Here is a 25,682-nt window from a genome sequence, read left to right as displayed (position 1 = left end):
GAGGGATCAGACTTCTATTTGGTCCCAGCAGGCAGAACCAAGAACTGGACTTGCAAATATGTGAATTTAAAATTGATATGAGTAAAAAACCATGTAAATGCATGCTTTCTCAAAAGGTAGGAGGTTACTCCTTCCCATATAATCTTTAAGTCAGAACTGGATTCCCATTAGTTGAGGATAGTATAGTGGAGATGATGAGTACCTTGAGACCCACATACCCAACAAGCTAATGTATGGTCCAAACCAGATTAAACCAATTAAAATCAGATTAAAATGCAATTAGGAAATAGTTCAAATAATTTTTTTTGTTCAGTCATTTTAATCATATTTTCTGATCCCGTGAACAGTTAGAGGATACAAAGGATGGAGGCCAACACTGTGAACTCAAGATGTTTGAATCCTTCCTCAGACACTGACTGGGCAGCTGTGTGACCCTGGGACAAGTCACATACTCATTCTGTGCGTCAGTATCCTCAACTGTAAAATAGTGAAAGAACACCTACCTAACAGATTTGCTGTGAAGGTCAAATGAGTTAATAAAAGTAGGATACTTTGTAGACCTTCAAACTTGAGCTACATAAATGCCATCATCATCATCATCATCATCCATATTTTAAAACTATACTACCTCTCTTGAAATTATTTGGGGTTATGTTATGTTATGTTAGTTTAGCACTCTTGATTTGGTATCTTCTTCCCATATGCCACCAAGGTTATATAAATTTATTGATGCATGTATAGTGTTTCTCATGCCTTACTTCAGGTATCATTCAATGGCACCATGAATCTACTTAACCTCACTTCAGTCAGTTTTATAAGTTTTGGTGAAAGGTAAAGAACCCAATGGAAAAGAAGGAAAGCATGCACAGTTATATTGGCTACCACATTCTTACCCTCACAGACTCCATTCTTGTTATAAAAGCCTTGACCACAGCTATCCTCACAAGAACCTTCTCTGAGCACCTGAAATGAATCCAGACAAGACAAACAGTTCCTCTCAGTTGGTCCCCAACATGTAGCACAGGATTCATGGCAACCTGAAAGTAAAAACACACAATCATTTTATGGCATATGACATAAAAAAACCAGATTTTTCAAGTTTTTGTATTAAAGGTTTAGAATGGGCATTAGGATGCTAAAATCTCTGCTACTGCAATATTTAGAAGGGGCAAAATGAACTGCATCTAATGTTCAAAGATCTTCATCTTAGACCAGGCTTTGCAAATTATTGATTATATGACCTTGACAAAGGGGGCCTCAGTTTCCTCATCTATAAAAAGGATCATTCTTTTTAAATTAGAGGATGTCCAAGTTGAGAAAAACCTTCTAAGGACCCAGGTCCCTCATTTGAAAGTTGAGAAGACAGACCCAGAGAAATGGTATGATTAGTCAAAAGTCACGCCATTTCAAGAACAGGATTAGAACTCAGGACTTCTGACTTCCAAAATGTTTATTCTAGCTCCCAGGACTATTATGAGGAAAGCACTTTGTTAACCACAAAGCAAAACATAAGCTGAGTCATTATTAGGAGAGACTCACAAAAGAGTATACAAAATTCCAAAGGTGACCAGAAATCCAAAAAGGACATCAAAAAATTTACTACATTCAAGCAGAAATCAAAGTCACTAGAAATCATTGCATTGGAAATCAATTAATTAGAACTAATAAGAAGGTAAAAAAGTAGGTAAATAAAATAAGTAGGCAAAAAAATTTCTAGAATTAGTTCAGAAGATAACATATGATGATCCCAATTGCAGTTTCATCATGTTCAGTATATATAAAAAGGGAAAAAAGGTCAAAGGATGATGGGAGAAGGTCAAATTCCAATGTGACTCCATCTGATCTTGATATGCCAATTGTAGAGAGAGGGGAAAGATTATATTGATAGGGATCTATAGTAACCTAAGCAATCTAGGATAAGAGATTCATCTTTACATGATGCCAATTTTTTTTAAATACCTAGAAATTTAGAAAATAAAAACATGAGAAATATTACATTTGTGGCATGTCTGTATAGCATAATAGATAATTATGGAACCAAACTTAAAACTGCTTTAGGGGAGGAGTCAAGATGGCAGCGTGAAGGCAGGATTTCCCTAAAACTCCTTGTCTAAAAAACTCCCAGAAAGACTAATACAATTTTTCAGTCCAAGACAACTTAGAAGTTACATGGGAAAGGTGTGTTTCACTAGGACCAGGGGTTGGAAAACAGCCACAGCCCAGGGACTACCAGGAACAGTTTGAAGGGGTGGTGAGAGAATTCTGCTGCACCAGAGTGAAGGAGCACTGTCCTCAGAATAGCCCTGCAGTGAGAACCTGCAATGGGAATCAGGGAAACCAGCCTGCACAGCCCACAGACAGTAAGGGGGTAAGGGGAGATTGCAGAACTCTCTCTGCTCTCCCTGGGGCAGGACTCTGCTGTTTGCCCACACCCAGATCCAGGTTGCAGGTTAGGCTTCCATACTAAGATAGAAGGAACCCTCCTCAAGGCTCCAGGGCAGAAGGGAGTGCCTATGGTCATCTACATATCAAAGCACAGGCCAGACAGCATAAGACCTCCAAGGAATAAAAGTCCCAGTGGGGTGTTACAAACCTCCCCCCAAAGCCTTGGAAGTGTGGTAAATTAATCTTAGGCCAAGGAAATGAATAAACAAAAGAAAAAGATGAATATGACCAAAGAAAATTACTTTGGTCCCATGGAAGATTCAGAAGATGACAAATTCAAAGCTTCTGTATCCAAAACCTCCAAGAGAAATACAAAATGGGCTCAGGTTATGGATGAGCTCAAAAAAGACTTTGAAAAGCAATTAAGGGAGGTGGAGGAAAAACTGGGAGGAGAAATGAGAGCAATGTAGATAAATCATGAAAATCAAATCAGCAGTTTGATGAAAGAAATCCAAAAAATACTGAAGAAAATAATATGTTAAAAACCAGTTTAGGCCAAATGGAAAAAGCAAAACAAAAGGTAAATGAGGAGAAGAATGCCTTAAAAAGAATTGGCCAGCTGAAAAAGGAGATAAAAAAAGCTCTCTGAAGAAAATAACTCCTTCAAATGAAGAATGGAACTAAAGGAAGCTGAAGACTTTGTGAGAAATCAGGAAGAAAAAAAACTCTTCCAAAAATTAGAAGAAAATGTGAAATATCTCATTGGAAAAACAACTGACCTTGAAAACAGATCCAAGAGAGATAATCTAAAAATTATTGGACTACCTGAAAGTCATGACCAGAAAAAGAGCCCAGACTTCATTTTTCAAGAAACAATACAGCAAAATTGTCCTGTGATCCCAGAAGCAGAGGGTAAAATAGAAATTGAGGGAATTCACTGATCATGTCCTGAAAGAGATCTCAGAAGAAAACCTTCCAGGAATATTATAGCCAAATTCCAAAACTTCCAAGTCAAAGAGAAAATACTAAAAGCTGCCAGAAACAAACAATTCAACTACCGTGGCTCTATGGGCAAGATTACACAGGATCTAGTAGCATCTACATTAAAGATTCATACAGCTTGGAATATGATATTTCAGAAGGCAAAAGATCTTGGTTTACAACCGAGAATACAAACAGTTCAACATCCTCTTTCAGGGGAAAAGATGGACTTTCAATGAAACAGGAACTTCCAAACTTTCCTGTTGAAACAACCAGAGCTGAACAGAAAGTTTGATCTTCAAGTACAGGACTCTGGTGAGCCATAGAGGGAGTGGATGAGAAGAACTAACTATAAGGAACTTAATGATGTTGAACTGTTTGTATTCCTGCATGGGAAGAAGATACTGTTAACTCATATGAACTTTCTTATTTATAAGAGCAGTTAAAAGGAGCATATATAGACAAGGCACAGGAATGAGCAGAATATAATGGTATAATAAAAAAATGGAGTCAATGGATGATAAAGGAAAGTACTGGGAGGAAGAGAAAGGAGAGGAAGAAGGAGCTAAGATATTTCATATAAGAGTCAAGAAAAAAGCTTTTTTCAATGGAGTGGAATGGGGGAAGGCAAGGGGGAATGAGTGAGCCTTCATTCTCATCAGAAATGACTCAGGGAGGAAATAACCTACACATTTAATAGTATGAGGAAATCTGTCTCACCCTAGAGAAAAATGAGAAGAAAGGGATGGGATAAGGGGGAATGGGGGGAGGGAAGAGAGGAATAGGTGATAGAAGAGAGGGAAGATTGTGAGAGAGGGTACTCAGATATAACACACTTTTGGACAGGGACAGGATGAAAGAGAGAGAATAGAATAAATGAGAGTGGGGAGGGACAGAGTGGAGGTAAACTAAGCTTGTAATAACAACTGTGGGAGAAATATTGAAGCAACTTATCCAGTGGACTTATGATAAATAAGGCAACTCACCCCAGACACAGAGGAATCTGAACACAGACTGAAGTACATTTTTTTTCTCTCTCACTATTCTTGAGGTTATGTTTACTTTCATAACATGATTATTGTAATAACAAAATTAAAAATTTAAAATTTAAAATAAATTTTAAAAACTGCTTTAATGGGGCAGCTAGGTGGCACAGTGAATAGAGCACTGGACCTGGAGTCAGGAGGACCTGAGTTCAAATCTAGACTCAGATACTTTAATAATTATGTATGTCCAAACTACTTTAATGATGAATTATGACCCATATTTGTACATTCCTTGACTGTCTTTTTTTTCCTTCGATATACTGGTTGATGAAATATTGATTATTTGTGTATATTATTGCTATCTTTGCAAATGCATATTTTAATATGTGATCTACATATTTGTTATCTATTTGATATTTTTATGCATATATGTACCTATATACATACATACAGAAAAAATATATAAAGATAATCAGGAATAGAAAAGCTTCCTTTTTGCTTCCTTTTGTTTGGAATGAGAAAGATTTATATACTGCTGGTCTAATCTAAAATATGTTAGTAATGTAAAATATTTTACTTTTTTGCAGCTAAATGCTGACGCATATCTCTCCTATCCTGAAATTAGGCTGCAAATGTTCACCATGGGAATGATATAAGGCATATCATCTCTTTAAGTCTCTTTTCATTTGGAGAAATTTAATGATGAAAAGGCAAGAAAAAAGAATTTTGGAATAAGAAAAGATTTATATTAATTGTCAAAAGATAAAAGATACTGCCATTGTTATAGATGAAAACATTTTGATTCCTAATAACAAGAGAAAAATAACTTTCTTTTAATAAAACAAATACATTCATTTGTGTATGGAGAAATATCTGTATGTATTACTGTGTGTGTGAAAAAATCGCTTCAGGTGTGATTTGAACAGATTGGGAAAGAATGGGAAGTAAACATAAAGATTAAGTCTTCTTGTTGGAAAACTATTCAAGAGGCAGAAAAAAATCTTTTAGTAATTAAAAAAGTGGTAAAATATGATTGTAAAGGAAGTTTCAAAGACTATGAATAAATGGAAGACTTCTGAATGCTTTACAGTTTCAGAATATTTTGGTACTTCAGATAATCTGCAAGTAATTTGCATTACATTAGTAATGTAATATGTGACTCAAGAAGATCAAACTAAAAAATGAATCATCATAAAACATTGGGAGACTGAGGTATGACTTTTAAAAAAAACAATGATCAGTTTGATAGGGGCAAATATGCAAAGTTATGACATTTTGTGTGAAAGCTGGTAGATCTCCATAGAAGTCTAGGGAGGTGAGGTTTCTAATAGGGATCTGTTGCCTCTGCTACCACCACTGGTTTGCGAAGGAAAAGCCAACAGGACTGTGGCTTTGGTGTCCTGACTAGTTGAATTAAAGGCAAGGTGTGTTTTTAGGAGCTCCATTCTAATTGGATGCAGCTTCTGGGTGAGGGAGTAGCTGACTGGGCTAGGACTCAAAAAGAGTCTGTTGATTAAACTTTACAGTGTTCTGACTTAAAGAGAAGGATTATTCCCATTAAGAGATAATGCCTTATAAATGTCCTCTCAAATGCAAACTAAGACAACCTTGAAAGATCACTTCAACCTATCAGATTGGCTAAAATGACAAAAAAAGGAAAATGATCAATGTTGGTGAGAATGTGGGAAAACTGAGATACTAATGCACCGCTGGTGGAGTTGTGAACTGATCCAACCTTCTTGGAGAGCAATCTGGCACTGTGTCCAAAGGGCTATAAAATTGTGTATACCCTTTGATCTAGCAATACCACTACTAGATCTGTATCCTAAAAATATAAAGAAAAAGGCGGGGATGGCTCTATTTGTACAATATCTATAGCAGTACTTTTTATGGTGGCTAAGAATTGGAAATCAAAGGGAATGGCTAAACAAAGCTGTGGTATATGATTGCACTAGAATATTATTGTGCTGTAAGAAATGATAAACAGAATGATTTCAGAAAAGCCTATAAGGAAGTACAAGAACTGAAGCATAGTGAAGTGAACAGAACCAGGAAAGTGTTGTACATAGTAACAGCACAATTATTTTTTGACAAACTGAGAATGACTTAGTTATCCTCAGCAATACAATGATGAAGCATACCGTTTGCCACAAGATAAAAAAAACTAATATTGATTGAATACCAACCAAGGCAAATTATTTTTCACTTTCTTTCATTTCTTTCTTTTATTTGAGTCTTCCTGAAAAGAAAGACTAATATGGCAATGTTTTACATAACTGCACATGTATAATTTATATCTGATTGCTTACCATCTCGGAGAGGGAGGAAAGGAGGGAGGGACAGAATTTAGAACTAAAAACTTTAAATAAAAAAATTTTTTAGAAAATTTTAAAGACCTTCAAAAAGTGATTTTTTATTTGCAATGTTTGGGTAGAAAAAAGATTTCCACAGCTCCAGAGTAGTGAAGATAAACAATCAAAATTCTTGTCCTTTATTTTCTAAGAGGATCCATAAACTCATGGGTAATGTCTTAGGCTGCATATGAATTGTAGGTGAGGCAGAGTTGCATACTCATCAACCTCATTCTCTCTTCCAAGATCCAGTACAAAGCAAAAATCAAGACGATTGGCTATGGGCCAAGATGCAGTGTATCACCTTGTCATCTTTGCTGTCTAACAAAAACCTAAGTGATTCAGAAGCTCTCATGGCCACTGGAACAAATTGCTCTCAACAGCCCATTCCATGGGGTGATATCTTCACATGTCTGGGGTAGACATCCCCCTAACCCACCAACCGGTTTGAGACTTTGAGTTAGCCTTAAACCAGTTTAGCCCATCTTGCCAAGATGGTTTTGGTGGGTTGTGGTCACTGTGCATACTATAGCTTCTTGGAGCCACAGATGGCAGATGAACACCAAAAGTGAATGAACTGCCCTAGAAAGGGCTGGCAAGCCCTCATACCAGAAATGCTTAACACAACTAAGTACCCCACATACCTCACACCCAGGTTGCAAGAAGAAAAGCAATTTTCTAAGTTTTAGCTGTTCACAATTAGACAAATAAGCCTACAGTTCAGATCTCTGAGGCCCCCAAACACCTCAGTTTCTTGACAGGTTCCTATAAGTGTGTGCTTATTTTTTTTCATTAAAAATAGAAATCAAGGTCTGTATTGCTCATATCATATTGTATTTATTACTTTTGCTCTATAATATTCACATATCTAGGTTTTATTTATTTTATTTTACCTTTCTGCTAAATAAATATTTTTAAAGATCTAAACAGGATACTACTTTGAGTCGTTCACTGTACAAGATTTATGCTTATGTGAATTATCAAAGGCTGATTGTGATTATATAAGATAGCTAGCTAATGGTCTGGACCTTAGAATCTTCTAGAGTTGCCTGGAGCACTCAAAAGTTTAAGTGATTTGCCCAAGATCACTGAGTCAGTTTGCATTAGGAGGACATGAATTCAGATCTTCCTGCCTCTATTAGCTCTATTCATAATCCCAAACTACTTCTTAAATTAATATAACTTGAAAATAAGCCTTCCCTCCTGTTAAGCAATCCTTTATTCATCCCTCTCATGGATTAATCCTGCTCTCTACCAGCTACAACCCTAGAGGTCATTTTCTGAAGCCTCCCCCCCTTTTTTTTAATCGATGGAAAAGAACATAAAGCTGTCCCAAGTTCCTCCCCCAATTGGAGGATTTGCTTTTTTTCCCAACCTTAGTCCTTGCACCAAACAGGTTTTGAGTAGAGAGATTTTGCCCCAGATGATTTCCAGTCTCCTCTATTTCAGGTCTAGTGTAACCAAACAACCTGGAGGTTTCTCCTATTATAGGTCCTTCAGATCTTTAATCCTCTGACTAGACCGATTCAGCATCTATACCTTTTTTGCAGAAATGAATGATGTAGATATTCAAATTAAGACTTTCTCTCTTCAGTCTCATATACTTGATACCTACTATCTGTGTGACCTTGGTCGAGTCAATTAACCTCATTGCCTTGCAAAAATATTTAAAAAAAGACTTCTCTCTCCTATAACATAAGGATTTCCCCAAGAAAAAAAGATCCTCTGTAGGTTATAGCAGGTCACTAGGAGAAAGACAGGTTGGGGTATGCAGATAAAATCTCTGCAATTGGACGGGAATTCCTGAATGAGTCTCAAGGATATGAATTAGTTTGTTCATGTACCAGAACATGGAGGCTAATAGAGAAGGGTTCTAAGTAGGCATATTGTGAATAATAGTTCTCCACTGAGGATACTTTGACTGATCCTCCTGCTTTTTTATCCTATATATTCAGGTATAATTGATTTATCTCTGGCACATTAACCCCTCTTTCAGGTGGGGGAAGAGGGCATTGTTAATTTGAAATGGTTTTTTAAGAGATAATAGAAACCTGTGAAAAAATTTATTCCTCCAACTTACTGGCCACATGACATATACATATATGTATGTATATATGTATACACACATATACATACATATATACATATACACACACAGGTCATATATTTGACTCTGTTCCCCACCCCACCTCCAGCATACCAATCTCTCAAATGATCCAATTCCATCTGCCTATAAACATGTTAAGGTCTCCCTTATCATTTTTTTAAAAAAGACAACTGTTCCTCGTGCCCAGCCACCTTACTTCTAAAACTACTATCCTTTCTCCCTTGCTCGTTCAAAGGACATTGATTTTTTGCTGTGTTCATTTTCTTTGAAGTCGTTTTTCAAGGCTGACCCCACCCTTCATCTTCAAACTCTCCTCTCCCTTTACTTTAATACCAATGAATTTTCCTACCTCACTGGCAACTTCTCTAACCTACTCCTCTGACCATCCTCTGACTGGAGATGCTGCTCAATTAATCAGAATGTATATTAAGCATCTATTACACGAGGTCCTAAGGAATACATAATAAAAGTGAGTCTCTGCCCTCAAGGAACTGATCTACCTAGAAGCCAAAACTATATCCTAAACCATGTTTGTTTCCATTCCTGCCTTCTCTCTCTCTCTCTCTCTCTCTCTCTCTCTCTCTCTCTTTTTCTCTCTCTCATCTTCCATATTATTATTTTTGAGATTTTTTTTGCTCACCCCATTTCCTATATTGGCTACACAAAAATAGCATTCCCTAGCTATGGACCATCTCCCAAAAAATATGAGCAGCTAGATGGCATAGTGGATCGAGCACAGACCTAGAATCCCAAAGACCTGAGATCAAATGGATTCAGACACCAACTGCATGACCCTCAACAAGTCATTAAGCCTTCATTTGCCTCATTAAAATATGGGATAAAAAAATGTCACCTACTTCCAAAGGTTGTTGTGAGAATCAAATGAGATTTTTGTAAAGTGCTTAGCAGAGTTATCTAACACATCACAGAAACTATAAAAATGTTAATAATTATTACTATAAATATGGCTAATGGTATGCATGAAAACCAAATAAGATCTGAGTCTGTTTCTTGATTTTCTGAAGCCACAAAAGGGAGTCCATCACCCAATGGTCAATCTCCAGGTGATGAACTTTTCCAAACTCAGATGAGCTGATTTTTGAAGACCCATTCTGAAATCCTTCCTAGGTGGAACAGCTCTACCAGAGTAACTTTTCAGAAACTAGAATCATCTCTGCTCCACAAGGAGGTATCAGAGTAGCACTTCAGCTGAAGGCTGAAAGGAATAACTCACATTTCTAAAGACCCTAAGATTAAACAGAGATATATAACAAATAGAAAGTAGCCAGAGAATGAAGAACATCTCAGTTCCAGTTCTGCTTTTAAACCTGCATGATCCTAGAAGTCACTATCACCACATTTATGGTTTGCAGAACATTTCCTGATCTATATAGACAGATGGGGAAAATTTTCTAACTAAGCATTCTCAACACCTTATACAAATGCATTACCTCCAAATGGCAACCATACATAAAGGTACATTAGCATAAATATCATCACCCCAATTGTCATGAACTACTATAAGAAATGACAATGCTCATAGGAAAACCCTAAAGACTTACATGAACTGAAGCAAAGTAAAATGAGCAGAATCAGGAGAATGGTATAAGAGGGTCACCTATGTATGACTTAGCTGCTCTTAGTAATACAATAATCCAAGACAGTCTAAAGGATATATAATGAGAAAAATGCTATTCATCTACAGAGAACCAATGAGTACAATTTCTTTATTTTTCTTGACTTGTTTTTTGTCTGTATTTTTCTTAACAACATAACTAATGTGGAAATACGTTTTGCATGACCTTACATATATAACATTTCAAATTGCTAGCTTTCTCAATGGGAGACAGGGAAGGAGAGAATTTGAAACAAAATTTTTGAATGAGTGTTAAAATGTGGCTTTTGCAGTTAATTGAAGAAAAAGTGAAATAGTAAATTTTAAAAATTTGATCAGTTCAATTTTCACATGAGGAAATTGATGCTTATAGAAATTTAGTGACTCAGGGACGGCTAGGTGGCACAGTGGCTAGAACACTGGCCCTGGAGTCAGGAATACCTGAGTTCAAATCCAGCCTCAGACACTTAAAAATTACCTAGCTGTGTGGCCTTGGGCAAGCCACTTAATCCCATTTGCCTTGCAAAGTCAAAAAAAATATCAACAAAAAATTTCAACAATATCACAATGTTAAAATCTAAGCTAGGAATCAACCATGGGTCTCTCCTATTTCCAGGTCCAAAGGCTGCTTCACTAAAACAACTGCCTCTCAAGATATCCCCCAGTTTTTCTGAATAATCAGTGATTGTTTCTTAACAATGAAAATGTGCTTACAGCAGAATACCCCTTCTTCTGTCTCATGGTGCCTATGACAACCATTATTTTTTTGTTTTTTTTTTTAATCTGATTTCTTGACCTTCTGCAAGTTTCCTTAGTGGTACATTTTAGATCATGCATTATTATAATTTTTCAATTATATAAATAATAATAGCTAGTATTTATAAAACAACAAACTATTTCATAAATCTCTCATCTGAGCCTCAAAACAATCATTGGAGGAAGATCCCATTATTGACTCTATTTTATAACTGAGAAAATCTTGTCCAGGGTCACATGGCTAGTAAGTCATTGAGTGGATTTCATCTCAGATATTCCTTATATTAGAACTAGCTCTCTATTCTATTGAGTCACTGAATTGCCTATAAATCATGGTACTGAATGAAAGTGGAAGGTAAGGAGAATTTATTCTCCTTTCTAAATATCAGTGGAACAACTGGGTGGCACAGTGGATAGACCATTGGGTTTGGAGTTAAGAAGATCTGAGTTCAAATCCAGTCTCAGATGCTTAATAGTTGTATTTTTTAGCAAGTTATTTTGTCTGCCTCAATTTCTTCAACTGTAAAAATGAACTGGAGAAAGAAATGACAAATCACTCCTGCATCTTTACCAAGAAACCCCCAAATGATGTCAAATGGGTTTATGAAGAATGATGAGGTCTAAGTTTTGATGACCACTATGAGTTTCCACTCCATTATCTCTTCCAAGAAAACCCCAAATAGGGTGACAGTCAGATATAACTCAAATGACTAAACAACAACAAAAATATCAGTATTTTAGTTGAAAGGATTCCTATCTATGAAGATTATAGTGAAGGCAAAGGACATGGATTCAAATCCCATCTCGGTCGCCTCCTACATGTATGGTCTTGAGCAAATCATTTGATCTCTAAGACATTATTTTTCTTCTTCTGTAAAAGGAGGAGGCTAATATATCAGATTACTCATTGTCAAGGGGAGGGTGAAGGGAGGGAGAAAATGTGGAACTCAAAAGCTTACCAAAAAATGAATACTGAAATCCATCTTTTTTACATGTAGTTGGAAAAATAAATAAAAAATTCATTTAAAAAAAAAGAATGTGGGATGGCTAAGTGATGGCACAGTGGATAGAGCACCACCCTGGAGTCAGGAGTACCTAAATTCAAATCCAGCCTCAGACACTTGCTAATTACCTAGCTGTATGGCCTTGGGCATGCCACTTAATCCCATTGCCTTATAAAAAATCCCCTAAAAACAATAATAAATAAAAATAAAAATTTAAAAATTTAAAAAAGGATGTAATTGAAAAATAACTAACCAAATAAATAAAAATATAATAAAACATAAAAAACAAAGAGGTCTGAGGTCTTTTTCAGCTCTAGAGTCATGTTTTGTCACATAAGAACAACTCACCATAGCCCTAAAAGGAAACATTCACTTTGATCTTAATGATACCAATATATCTCTCCAACTAAAATCTGCCTTGAAAAGAAAGATGATTGTTTTGTCTTTGTAATTCCAAAAGCAAAGACATCAGACTCAGAATTTCTCTTACAAAAGGATAAAAATGAAATATTTTTCCAGTGAAATTTCTAAAGCTTCTCCCAAAGGCAGCATCTGACTTTCATGACAAATTCTTATGAACCAGGGGAACAACCACTGATGTTCTTTGTCTTATTCTTCAGTTCAAAGTCCCTCCACTTGGATAACAGGCAAAAAGGTTGCAGGGTCTTGTTTTCTGAACCTCTTAGGGCAGGTTTCTCTCCTATTTTGGCAGCTTTCATATCTTATCAGTAGTTCCTTAGTTCAGATTTCCAAATGGCCAAACAACCCAGATTGTTTGGGTTTTTAAAAATGCACCAATGACCCAAATTACATAAACCTCTTGACCAGCTTCCACAACTTTTCTGGTCTTCTTGTACCATATTCTCTGTGGTCCATACAAACTCTGTGATACTGGACTGGCTATTCTTCCCAAATAAGACTCCATCTCTGAATTCTTGGCATTGTCACTGATGATTTATTAGGCCTGGAACTTTGTTGTGCTTCATTTCCTCTACCTCCTGGTCTCCCTGGCTTCCTTCAAGTCTCAACTAAAATCTCACCTTTTGAAAGATGCTTTTCCCCAGACCTCAATTTTATTGCCTTAGCTCCAAGACTAGCCCCAATTTATCCTGTCTATATCTAAGCTCTATATAATCATTTGCATGTTGTCTCCCCATTAGACTGTCAGCTTCTGATAAGCAGTCTATTTTTGTGGTTGTTGGTTTTTGCCTTTCTTTATGTCCCCTACTTTTAATGTTATTTTATTTTTTTCCAATTACATGCAAAGATGGTTTTCAATATTCATCTATTTTGAGTTTCACATTTTTCTGCCTCCCTCCCTTTCTTCCCTCTCCACATGTCAGTGACTAATCTGTATATCCCCTACTTTTAGCACAGTCACACAGTAATGAGGAAAATGATTCATTTAGACCTCTATTTTATTCCAAACTTATCTTCAATTAGTATGAATCAGCATAGTGTGATGTCAATGGGGTAATCATTGCTAACAATTATTAGTACACTAATATAAATTTTATTAATCAGTCTAGTCAATTAATGAGAGTAAAATACTTATATAAGTATATAAAAATTTACATATTTTAGATATAGAAATAATTAGATAAGTTAGATATATATTCTTTCTTATATTAGGTCCCAAACTTTAAACTACAAGCTATAAATTCACTGTTCTCTAATCTATTATAAAGTTTACTTTTTTGTTATAAAGTTCATTTCCCTAAGCATAAGAATGCTGTTTAGAGGCTCTTCACCCTTTTGGATGAGGAATGTGTGACCAAGTCCATTGTGGGTGGGATGCCTTGGCATGATATGGAACGTTCCACTTTAGTCACTGGAGATGACCCTTGTCTTGCCCATCCTATGACTACCCGTACTGATATATTATTTCTAGTCCTCCTCGGGGATCAAAATCAGAATCAATCAACCAATAAGACATTACATTCCTGAGTATCAAGTCCTATAAAAGTAAGGCCCTGGGGAAAGAGCATCTCAGATCATAAGGAAGATCTAAGGTCTCATTTGTGAAGAGGGTCTGATCCCTTTAATAATTAGTTATTGGCTCAGACTTCTGCATCTGTGTTTTTTCTTAGAGACAAGACAATTTTGGACCCCACAGGAAGGGCTTAGCTTATTGATTTGATTTGATATGCAACATAACAGACTCTTTCAACTTTGTCCTATTGGTTGTACCAGTCAACTTTATTATTTTCTGCTCACAAATTAAAATAAAGTGCTTGCAAGTTTAAAAAAAATGCCATCAGGTGACACAGCTAACCTTCCACTAAATAGCTATTATAAAATGAGACTTTACAATTAAATGAACAAGGAAATCACTAGGTAACAGGTATTTTTGAATATGCGTATATTTGTTAAATGAGATGCTTATTTATAGAAATGAAAGTGATGGGGCAGCTAGCTGGCACAGTGGATAGAGCATCAGCCCTGGAATCAGGAGGACCTGAGTTCAAATCCAACCCCAGACATTTAATAATTACTTTGCTGTGGGACCGTGGGCAAGTCACTTAACTCACTGCCTTGCAAAAACAAAAAAATGAAAGTGATATAAAACAAAAGTTAATAATATTAAGGTAATGTACCCAAACTTTTCCCAACCCTTGTTAATCAAATATCTAAGGATTTTCCAATTGGCTACCAAATCTTGCAGCTTACATCTCCACCTAATCTCTTGAATCCAGACCCCTTCCTTCTTCTCACATACTACCACCATAGGTCAAATACTAATCACATCTCACCTAAATTACTGCAAGGACTCCTTATAGTTGTGCCCCTTGCCTCAAGTCTCTACTCCACTCCATCATAGATATTACCGTCAAAGTCATTTTCCTTAAGTGGACACCTAATCATGTTATCCCACACTCAACAGACCCCAATACTTTTTTATTCTTTCCCAAAGAAACAGATCAACTGTTCTGTTGAACTTTTAAAAAAATTATTTATTTATTTATTTAGGGTTTTTCAAGGCAACAGGGTTAAGTGACTTGCCCAAGTTTACACAGCTGGGTAATTATTAAGTGTTTGAGATCACATTTGAACTCAGGTCCTCCTGATTCCAGGGCCAGTGCTCTATCCATTGCACCATCTAGCTGCCCCATCTGGTGAGCTTTTAACACCCTTTATAACAAGCTGTCACAGATCTTCCCATATCCATCAGACATTGTTTCTTTTTTTGCATTCTGGGATGACATCAAATGGCTTCTCTTTTGCCCATCTCCAAATTGGCCATCCCCTTTGCTGAATAGTGAAGTGTTGGTGTTTTGCCAACTGCCTCAGACAGTATCTCTCTACAATGAAGAGGCTGGAGAGAATTATAATGACATAATATAAATATGCCTTGAAAAGTCAATGGAGCATTCAAGGACTTTCTATAACTTATTCTGGTAGGCTAACCATATGGTGAAGAGAAGGCTCTTTGACTAATCATGAAGCATTTAAAAGGGCTCTCAGCACTAGACATTTCTTCTTTGTCTCAGCAAAAAGAGCTTGGTGATTTCAAAGATCCGGAGATATTCTTAGTCTCCTGGCATTCCAGAGTCTGCCAGGGTAGCAACCCCTTGGAAATGGAGTGACCTTCAGGAATGAACTTTAGAACTTTAATCCAGTGGTAGATGAGACAAAAACTCAATGTTGCTTTTGGTCATGAATATATTGGAACCACTGTTACAGAGGAACTAAGGTTTTGAGTTTCCACTCTTCAGAAACCAACATGGTGTGGGAAAATGTCCATAAAAGGTATCAAGGGACATTTTGTACTTTGCTCTTGCTATATATTTGAAGTAAACATCCCTTTGTAAAAGCTAATTCATAGTTAATAGAACCAAGGTGCTCTCCACCAGTGAGGATCACAGTTCACAAAGACTCAAGCCAATGGCTAGAGAAAGGAAAATCTCCAATTGTCAGGGTTTGGCCCTGAGACAGATATGGTAGCCTGGTTCTGGGAGAAAGAGCCAGAACCAACTCAGTGTACCCACCTCACTTTTCTATCAAAGGAGTCCTCTTTTTATTCAAGATAAAACTCAAGTACCACATGAAGCTGCCAGTGTCCTTCAGTCTACCTCATATTAAACTACTTTGTGTTTCTCTGTATTTATTCTTTTCACATTTATTCTTTTAGGTGTATCTGTTGTGTCTTACTTTAGAATGTAAGTTAATTGCAAGAAGAGAGAGTCTATTGTATCTCCAATCCCTAAAACAGAGTCAGACCCACAACTGTTTGCTTGATTTCCCTAGGATACCAGGATTCTATTTGTCTCCAATAAGTGAAGACTTTAGAGAAGAAAACAGCCACCCAAACTAAACTTTGGATGGGAGTGTTTTCAAAGTCACTGGTTCTCTGCAAAATGTAGATCAGATCTTCATGGAGCTAAACTAGAGGTGTTGGGTACTTTTTGGAGATCAGGAAAAAGGAATGAGGAATGGAAGTGATGGAAACGAAGTGGGGAGAGACGGAGCAACATAGAAAGAGAACAGAGACAAAAAAAGAGAAAAAGAGAGAGAATAAGAGACCAAAAGGATCAAGAGAGCAAAAGTTAACAGATAAAAAGAGAAAGGGAAGGAGAGGGGAGAAATACAGAAACAGAGACAAGTAGAGAAATAGAGAGAACAGAGACAGAAAGGAAAAGTGAGAGAGAAGGGAAAAGAGCTAGAAAGAGAGGACCAAGAGGAAAAGTCAAAATGAAAATGAAAGAGCACAAGCTAACAGGTAGAAAGAGAAGGGGAAGGAGAGGGGAGAGAGGCAGAGATAGACAGACAAACAAAAATAAAGACAGAGAGAGCAGCATAGAAAGAACAGAGAGAGAGAAAGGAAAAAGAGAAGAACAAAAGCAAAAGAGAAAATGAGAATAAGAGAGAGCAAAGGCTAATAGGCAGAAAGAGAAGGGGAAGAAGAGGGGAGAGAGACAGAGACAGGCAAACAGAGACAGAGAGAGAAACAAAGAGAACAGAAAGAGACAGAAAAAAGGGAAAGATAAGGAGAGAGACAGAAAGGGCCAAGAGGAAAAGACAAAATGAGAATAAGAGAGAACAAAAGCTAACAGGCAGAAAGAGAAGGGGAAGGAGAGAAACAGAGACAGAAAGAGACAGAGAGAGCAATATAGAGAACAGAGTGAGAAAGGTAAAAGGGAGAAATAAGAGAGATGGAAAGGGAGGAACAAAAGGAAAAAAGACAAAATGGGAATAAGAGAGTGCAAAGGTTAATAGGCAGAAAGAAGGGGAAGGAGAGGAGAGAGAGAAAGAGTAACATAGACAGACAAAAAATAAAAGGAATGGAAAGAACAGAGTGAGCGAAAGAGGGGGGAGAGGAAGGAAGAGAAAGAGAGAGAGACAGAAAGAGACAAAGAGAGAGAATGAGAATATGAAGCTGCTCTGGCCAGCCTTGCTAAAATAAGCTGCGAAAAAAGCCAAAGGCCTATTAGCCATTTCTCAGTCACAGCTGAAACATTTTGACATACATGTTTCCTAGTAAGAATTGGACATGCCTAAAATAAAAATTCTCTTTTTTGTGATGGGTTTCTATACTGATGAATGAATGAATGAACGAGTGAATGAGTGAATTAATTTATTAAGCACTTACTATGAACTGAGTGCTGAGCTAAGTGCTACAAAGCTTTGGTTCTGTCCATTTGTCTTTTGGCACACTCAGAGCAAGGATCTATAAACAGCCCAGACAAATATCTAAGCCTGCCAAACTTTCTCTTTTTGCCTTTCCTAAAGCAAAGATGCTGAGCCAAGGCTCCTACCACATCTTTTACACTTCTCCTTCTCTCTTTAGGCTAAACCCAGATGGCAAACATAACAGGAAATAGAACAAGAGATATTTGGCAAAAGATAATTCAGATGATCTGACCCAATGTGGAGCTCACTCTTCAGTGCCCAATAATATTGGCATTGGAATATGCAGACTTAGTTATACTCACAATCAGGTGTTTTCAGTGGGTACTGGTGATTTTAAAATTTTTTAATAGCTTCCCTGTAGCCATTTTATAGTATGTAGCCATCTTAAAAGACAGGAAGATAAACTACAAGAGGAAAGAGTAAAAGAGATACTACTACATTTGCTGGAGGCTGCCTATTATTAATAATACAAGGAGTGCAAGTTGCAAGGACAGCTACACACCAATAGTCTTTCCCCTCCAAGCCATGGATGACAACATCAATCAATCAAGAATTGATTACTCAGTGTTCTCTATGTGCTTAGCATTATATTTTGATACTAAAAACTTTTAGGAATCCAGAAAAACTCTCTAAGGGACCATTTGGGTTCTTACTTAGTTTATAATCTGATCAGAAAAGACTCAATCCCAAATGATCAAAACACATTTCAAAAATGTAGTATTAAATGTCAAATTGGGTAATGTTTTTAATTATTATAGAGGTTCTGTCAATTAATCAATAAGCCATCATATACTTACTGTGATCCTGCAAGAGCTAGGAATAAAAGGTTCAAGAAGAAAACAATTCCTATTTCATAATGAGACTGTATTCAAAAGCAGGAGACAACTGATGCATATAAATATATATGGGATAACAAAGTTAATAAATACATACATATCTACAAAGTAGCTAAATACAAAATGAAAGATTAGTTGAGCAAAGTTTCATGGGAAAGCTGGACTATTTCTTTTTTGGGGGGGAGGGGATGAGGCAATGGGGTTAAGTGACTTGTCCAAGGACACAGAACTAGGTTCTTATTAAGTATCTGAAGCTAGATTTGAACTCAGGTCCTCCAGACTCCAGGGCTAGCACTCTATCCATTATGCCACCTAGCTTCCCTAACGCTGGGTTACGACAAATAAGGGAAAAAGGATAAATGAAGGCATAGATAAAATGACAGTAGACATGACCTCTTTAGAAGACTATGAGAAAACTAGACTATGAAATTCCCAAATAAAGAAAATGCATCTGAGCTTCCTGACGTGTCCAAATATGGCCTTTTAGGGCAAGATCAGCCTCAGACTAAACTCCATACAGGGCAGAGTCCCATTAAGACTTCACTCTGCTAAATATAGTTCTCCAGAGCCAATGGCTTCATTTCCTCAGATAGCTGGGTTTCTCCGGTTACTGTCAATAACAGGAAATAGGTAACTCCAGAATTTCCACTGCTTTTAGCAAACTTCAGTGACATCAGAAATGCCCTATTAAACATATAGGCTTCCAGATAGCAACCTTTTACTTTTTATTTTTTTAGGTTTTTTCAAGGCAATGGGGTTAAGTGGCTTGCCCAAGGCCACACAGGTAATTATTAAGTGTCTGAAGTTGGATTTGAACTCAAGTACTCCTGACTCCAGGGCCGGTGCTCTATCCACTGCGCCACCTAGCCACCCCAACCTTTCACTTCTTATAATAAACATCAGGTTGGTCAAGAAAGACATCATTCTAAACCCTCATCATCAAATCTAATCCACTTCAAATAAGTTGTTCATTTAATTTATTATAAAGATAAAAATACAAACCTTCTTGTCAATTATTTTTAAATTAGAGATTTAGTAGTACAATATAAGGATAAAAACATCTCTTTCCCCTCAAGTCAGCTAAGGGCACCCACTAAGAAAGGTAGCTTTAAAGATATAACACCAATTGCCTTGAACCTTTACCAATCTATTACAGTCAATCAATGCACCTATTATTAAGCACCTATTATAGGACAGTCCCTGTGCTAAGCTCTTGGGAAACAATAAAAGATATCAAATACTCCTTGCTTTTAATGAGCTCAGGTTCTAATGAGGGACATAATTAAGCCATGAATAAACCAGAAATAGGCAAAATGAAATGGAGACAATCTCAGAGGGAAGACAATAAGATTAAGGACCGGGGAAGGCCAATTGATCAAGGTGAGAATTTAGCTGCAATTTGAATAAAGGTCAAAGAATTTGCGAAGTGAAGAAAAAATGGGAGAGTACAACAGGCATGGAAAATGGTCAGTGGAATCACCCAAGTTTGGAGACGGGACATCTGGTACAGGACACAGCAAGACTACCAGTCATTGAATCATAGAATATGTGGGGAGGAAAGAACAAGGAAGGTGTAAGAAGACCAGAAAGGTAGGAAGAGACCAGGTTATAAAGCCAGAGAGTTTTATATTTGATCTTGATATTTGACAGGAGCCACTGGTCCTTAAAGAATAGAGGGTAGGGAAGTGTTATATAAGGTCAGACCTGTGTTTTAGGAAGATCAGTGTGAAGGCTGAATGTAGACTGGAGTGGGGAGGCAGGGAGAACAATCAGCAGGTTACTAAATTACCCAGGCATGGGGCAGCTAGGTTGTGCAGTGGATAAAATGACAGCCCTGGAGTCTCAAGGGAACCTGTGTTCAAGTCTAAACTCAGACACTTATCAGCTGTGTGACCCTAGGTAGGTCATTTAATCCCAATTGACTCTATAGAAAAACAAAAACCAAATACTTCAGGCAAGAGGTCAATGTTAGAGGAGAGAAGGTTAAACTGATAGGTCTTTGAATCAAAATGGATATGACAGGGGCAAATGGGTGGCACAATGGATAGATCACCGGCCCTGGAATCAGGAGGATCTGAGTTCAAATCCAGCCTCAGACACTTAATAATTACTTAACTCTATGACCTTGGGCTAGTCACTGGCAAAACTAATTTTTTTTAAATGGGTATGACAAAGGAGAAAGAATGGAGGAGTCAAGGATGACCTTAGTTCATGAGACTGAGAGGATGATGGTTTTTGGGCCAGGAAAGGGAGAAGTTCCAAAACATTTATTATGGACCTACTATGAGTCATGCATTGGCCTGCAAGCAAAGAATGATACAATCACTATTCCCAAATCTTGACTTCCTAAATTAAGGTTTCCTAATCATTTTTGTTTCACAGATACTGCCTAAAAATCTGTAAAAATCACCCTTCTCAGAATGTTTTTAAACACAAAAATATAATACAAAGAATTACAAAGCAAACCATCAAAATTATATCAAAATATTATTTTTTTAATTCATGGAGCTTAAGAATTCCAGTCCTAGATCCTTTCATGATCCCAAATTTGAGAGCCTATAGCATGCATGACCTAGAAACATTCCTTGAACTATTATGTTTTTGTAAAAGGAAGTGAATGCCCTAGCTAATCACAGAATATAAAGAGGTAGGAATCCAAGGCTCTTGGCTGGGCTTCATTGCTAAACAGCATGGAACTCTGGGTACCACTCCTCCCACTAGTCACAAAGTCCACAGTCTAGAGGATGGGAAGGAAAAAACACAGAAATTCTTGGATGGAAGAAGCTTTAATAGGATGACTTGGCAAGAACCCTCATTCTCTCTTGATGAAAAGAGAATATAAAAATATCTTTTTAAAAAATGTAAAAGGAGGGACACTCCACTATCCCCTCTATGGATTTCTCTGCCAAAGAGCCACCAGCTAGAAAGGCTTCCTCTTCTTAGACTACCCCACTTCAGTTTAATCCCATAAATAGGTATATCAAGGACTAGTACTTTGTGCTAGTCCTTTGCCTTGAATTTCTTTCATTTCTCCTTGCAGTCTACAGAATGTGGCATAAACTCAACATCCTTTAATTTCCTAAGGATAATAATATTAAAAACATACTAATTAAACTAACAGTAAAAAGAATTAAGTTAATTAAAGCCAGACAGCCATGGCCCCTTTGCCCCAAGTCATATGAGGACGGCTTCTTTTATATCTCCTTGTGTTTATTCACACCTTCCCTCTTAAAAGGAATGCTGTATGCTACAGAGCACTGTCTTCTGCACTTCAATTTATATATAACATGGTGCCCATGAATGGTAATTATGCAAATGCTATAAATCAGTCTCCTTGGCATTGTGTTCATTTTTGTTTTGCTTAGATGGATCAAAAGGGTGACAATTTAGAGTGAACATAAACAAATCAGTCAAGGGATTTTTTTTCGAAGGAAGGAGTGGTGGCTCTGATTTCATAAAAATGGTTTACTCCTGATGTGAAATTCACCATATCAATGTAGAATAGTATATAGAAATTTTAGCTTCAGAGAGCCACCATTCTGGGGAGGTGGCAAGTCAAGAAAATGTGGAAGAGGCAAGACATCTTATTAGCATAGTTTTGGAGTTGGATGGAACTTCAGAGGCCACTAGACCATTCCCATCATTTCACAGATACAAAAGGTGAGACTGATAGTAAGCATCACAGGTGAGATTGGAACCCACAAACTCTCTATTCCCCCAAAGTCAGTGAACTTTCCACTGTACCATATTCCAAGGACTTTTTGATGCCAAGGTTAACTCCCTATACTGAGTTTCCACTAAAAGAAATCCATCCAAAAACACTGCTATTTATCTTAATGAGATAGACTTCTTATTATTTAAGTTGAAAACACATTGGCAAACTCCCAATGTCTCATTATGAAAAATCACAAGGAAGTTCAGGTCCTCAAACACTTTTCAGTTAAGCTTTTTCTAGTTAACAGGGGCAGCCAGAATTGCTAAGTTTGAAAAAAGGGGATAATCTATGAAAAATGATTATGGGTTTATTCTGAGTTTTTGAGACTCTTTCTTTTCCCTCTTGGTCTTATTTTATGCGGGGGAAAAAATGCAGCCAAGCTGAACTAAAGCAAATTGGTTTAATTCCCTTGAGGAAACAAGAACAAATTTTCCCAGCAACTTTCTACTTCAAGTACGTACACGTGAGTTCTTGGATGGAATGTACAAGCAATTAACTACCTCCGTCTGGAATCCAACAAAACACTAGTCTTATGAGAGTATAACAGCACTGGGCAAAAACATGGGCATGGATAGAAAGACCATGGCAAAGCAAAATGAACAAGATGGGGAAGCAAGGTCTAGAAAAATTAATGACCCTTTGAAGGCAAAATTGCTCCTGGGGTGCTTGAAGGGTATCTATTAGATTTGGAAGGAAAGGGGCAGCAAAGAGCAATTTAAGTAACTTTATCAAATTTGAATTCAGCCAGTTCATCAGATTGCCCAAACCTTAGACACCTATTAAGAAAATACATGTCTACTTATAAGAAACAGGTATATGACTCATTTTGCTGAAAATGTCTACAGAAATACCATTCCAACAAAGGTTTCAAAGCTAAATAGCTAAGACAAAGTAATGGAAAGCTAATTCAAAGCTAAGACATGTAATAATGGACAAATATGTAGCACAATCCTGGATTCTCATATCTCACCAACATGAACTCTTTCCTAAATGGCCCCTTGTCAACATCAATCCCAGAAAACAATGACAGTAACAGAAATATCTATGGTCTCTGAAATAGCAAATACCTGCTAAATAAATTCAAATGAACTAGCAGGATATTCTTTAAAATAAGCTTTTCACAAATCAAAAATGTTGTTAGCCCTAGAACATTTATTAATATCTCTTCAAGTCGTCCATGGCATTCTCCCACTTACCTCCCATCATACAATTAGACTAAGAGAAAAATGGCAAATACATTGTGTCCTGTTCAGCTGTACATAATCCCCTCCTTCAAAAAAATTTCATATAGAGGGAGATTATGAAGGAAAAGAAAAACTGTCAATTTGGGGAAAAACAATCAAAAATGATCATCTGAATTTGAGTCAAATTAGAGGCATGTTATTGCTTATTGTAGTGACAGGTTCTATTCAAGAATTTTTAACACAGGGTAGCTAGGTGGTGTGCTGGATAGAAGACCAGCTCTGCAGTCAGGAGGACCTGAGTTCAAATCCAGCCTCAGACACTTAATAATTGCCTAGCTGTGTGACCTTAGGCAAGTCACTTAACTCCAATGCTTTGCAACCCCCTCCAAAAAAAGAATTTGTAACACAGATGTAAGGGAAAGCCAGGCAGAGTCTCATGTACATGCTTCCTAGATCTAGGAAAAGTAAATTTCAAAGGGTCCATAGGAAAGATAGTTAAATACTTTAAACAAAGTCAGCCCAGGAGGGATGACAGATGCGCAAGAATAAAATACTGAAGATACAAAGGGAAACAATTCCAATATGGGAGAAATTAAGAAAAAAATGGAATTTCTTTGAAGGGGCCTATATAGATATATAGGGAGCTCACTAATCAACCTAGATTAAAAAAAAAAGAAATGTACAAAAGATCCAAGTAAGGGTAGGCAACAGAAAATGAATATAATAAATATAGGCTAAAGATACAGAAGCTCCCCAGGAACCTAAGTCAGCAAGGGAACAGGAGGAGTTTTTTGGTTTTGTTTTGTGCAAGTTATATTGGGGAAAAAGTTCCAAAGAGAGACAGAGCCTTTGCTTGGAGTGGATGGGACTGTTATGACTTACAAAAGAGAGAGGCAGAGGCATTTGACTTTTATGTTGTTTGTTTACTCTGCCAAATAAACCTTTTACACTGGAAATAATTATAATATAATAGTATAATTATAATAGTGAGGTGCAACCAAAGATAAATCAGGGAATACAATGTACCATTATAGTTAGTGTTTTATAAAATAAACATTACCTCATTTGATCCTCACATTAGTCCTCACATTACTACTTAAAATCACCACTCCAATTTAACAGTTGAGGACGCTGAGACAGACTGCAGTTAAGTGACTTCGTGTTGGAGGTTGAATTTGAATTCACATCTTCCTAACTCCAAGACCAGCACTCTATACACTGTGCCATGTAGCTTTCCAAATCAATAAGGCAAGAATAAGATATTACAAAACCACCCTTGATGAATTCAAGTCACCTGGTTTGGATGAACTAAACCATTAGGTCTAGAAAGGACTCACAAATGTCCCTGTTGAGTCACTTGTCAATAATGTTTGAAAGATCATCCAAAACAGAAAAGGTACCATAAGATTGAAGAAAGGTAAATATTCTTACAATTTTCAAAAATCAGAGTAAAGTTTATGAACTCTAGTCCAACAAATTTGACTGTGAGCTTGACTTTGATTTCATTTATTAACAGGACTCGGTTGAAGTAAGTATATCACAAAAGGAAGTGGTTATTATGTCAGGAATCAGCATGACATTATTGAGAACAGGTCATGCCAGACTAATGTGTAAGTGGATGTAATTTACCTATATCTTAGTAAAGCTTTTAAGAGAGAATCTCATATAATTCTTGTGCCTTGCCTGTGAGACTATGCCCAATTTCGTATTTTAGGTAGACATCTCCTTAACTCACTGACAGGTTTGATGGCTGACATTTACCCTCAAACTAGTTTAGTCCATCTCTTAAGACATTTTTACCAGCATGTGGCTGCTAGGCATGTTACAGCTTCTTGGAGCCACAGGTGAGAGTTGGGTGACAGGTGAACACCAAAGATGGTTGGGAAGGCCTGCCCTACTTCTTCAAGCAAGGAAAGACTGCTCTTGACAGAATGGATGGATGAGAACAATATGTTCCAATAATGGCCTTGAAGGCACCTGAAGCAGACACTGGAGAGTGCTTAGTGTTTGTTCATTCACTGCATCCTGGGCAATCTTGATTTTTTTGTCCTGCCACTAAACTTCAATGACTCTGGGAGAGAGTGAGGTTCACAATTTCAGACAATTCTGCCTCACTTAAATTCAATTCACA

The 25,682-nt window shown here is 37.0% G+C and overlaps 1 protein-coding gene across 1 annotated transcript in view; it reads right to left on the bottom strand.

The window, feature by feature from the left end:
- The window catches only part of FRAS1 (Fraser extracellular matrix complex subunit 1), a 502,816-nt gene that overhangs the window by 277,249 nt on the left and 199,885 nt on the right, over window positions 1-25,682 (bottom strand). Inside the window, exon 15 of the mRNA XM_074231550.1 lies at window positions 894-1,037. Within this exon, the coding sequence (XP_074087651.1) occupies window positions 894-1,037 (144 nt within the window). The remainder of the gene's footprint in view (window positions 1-893; window positions 1,038-25,682) is intronic.

The sequence above is a fragment of the Macrotis lagotis genome, chromosome 3, assembly GCF_037893015.1.
Source record: "Macrotis lagotis isolate mMagLag1 chromosome 3, bilby.v1.9.chrom.fasta, whole genome shotgun sequence".
NCBI lineage: Eukaryota > Metazoa > Chordata > Mammalia > Peramelemorphia > Peramelidae > Macrotis > Macrotis lagotis.
This window is presented reverse-complemented; position numbering and strand designations above follow the sequence as displayed.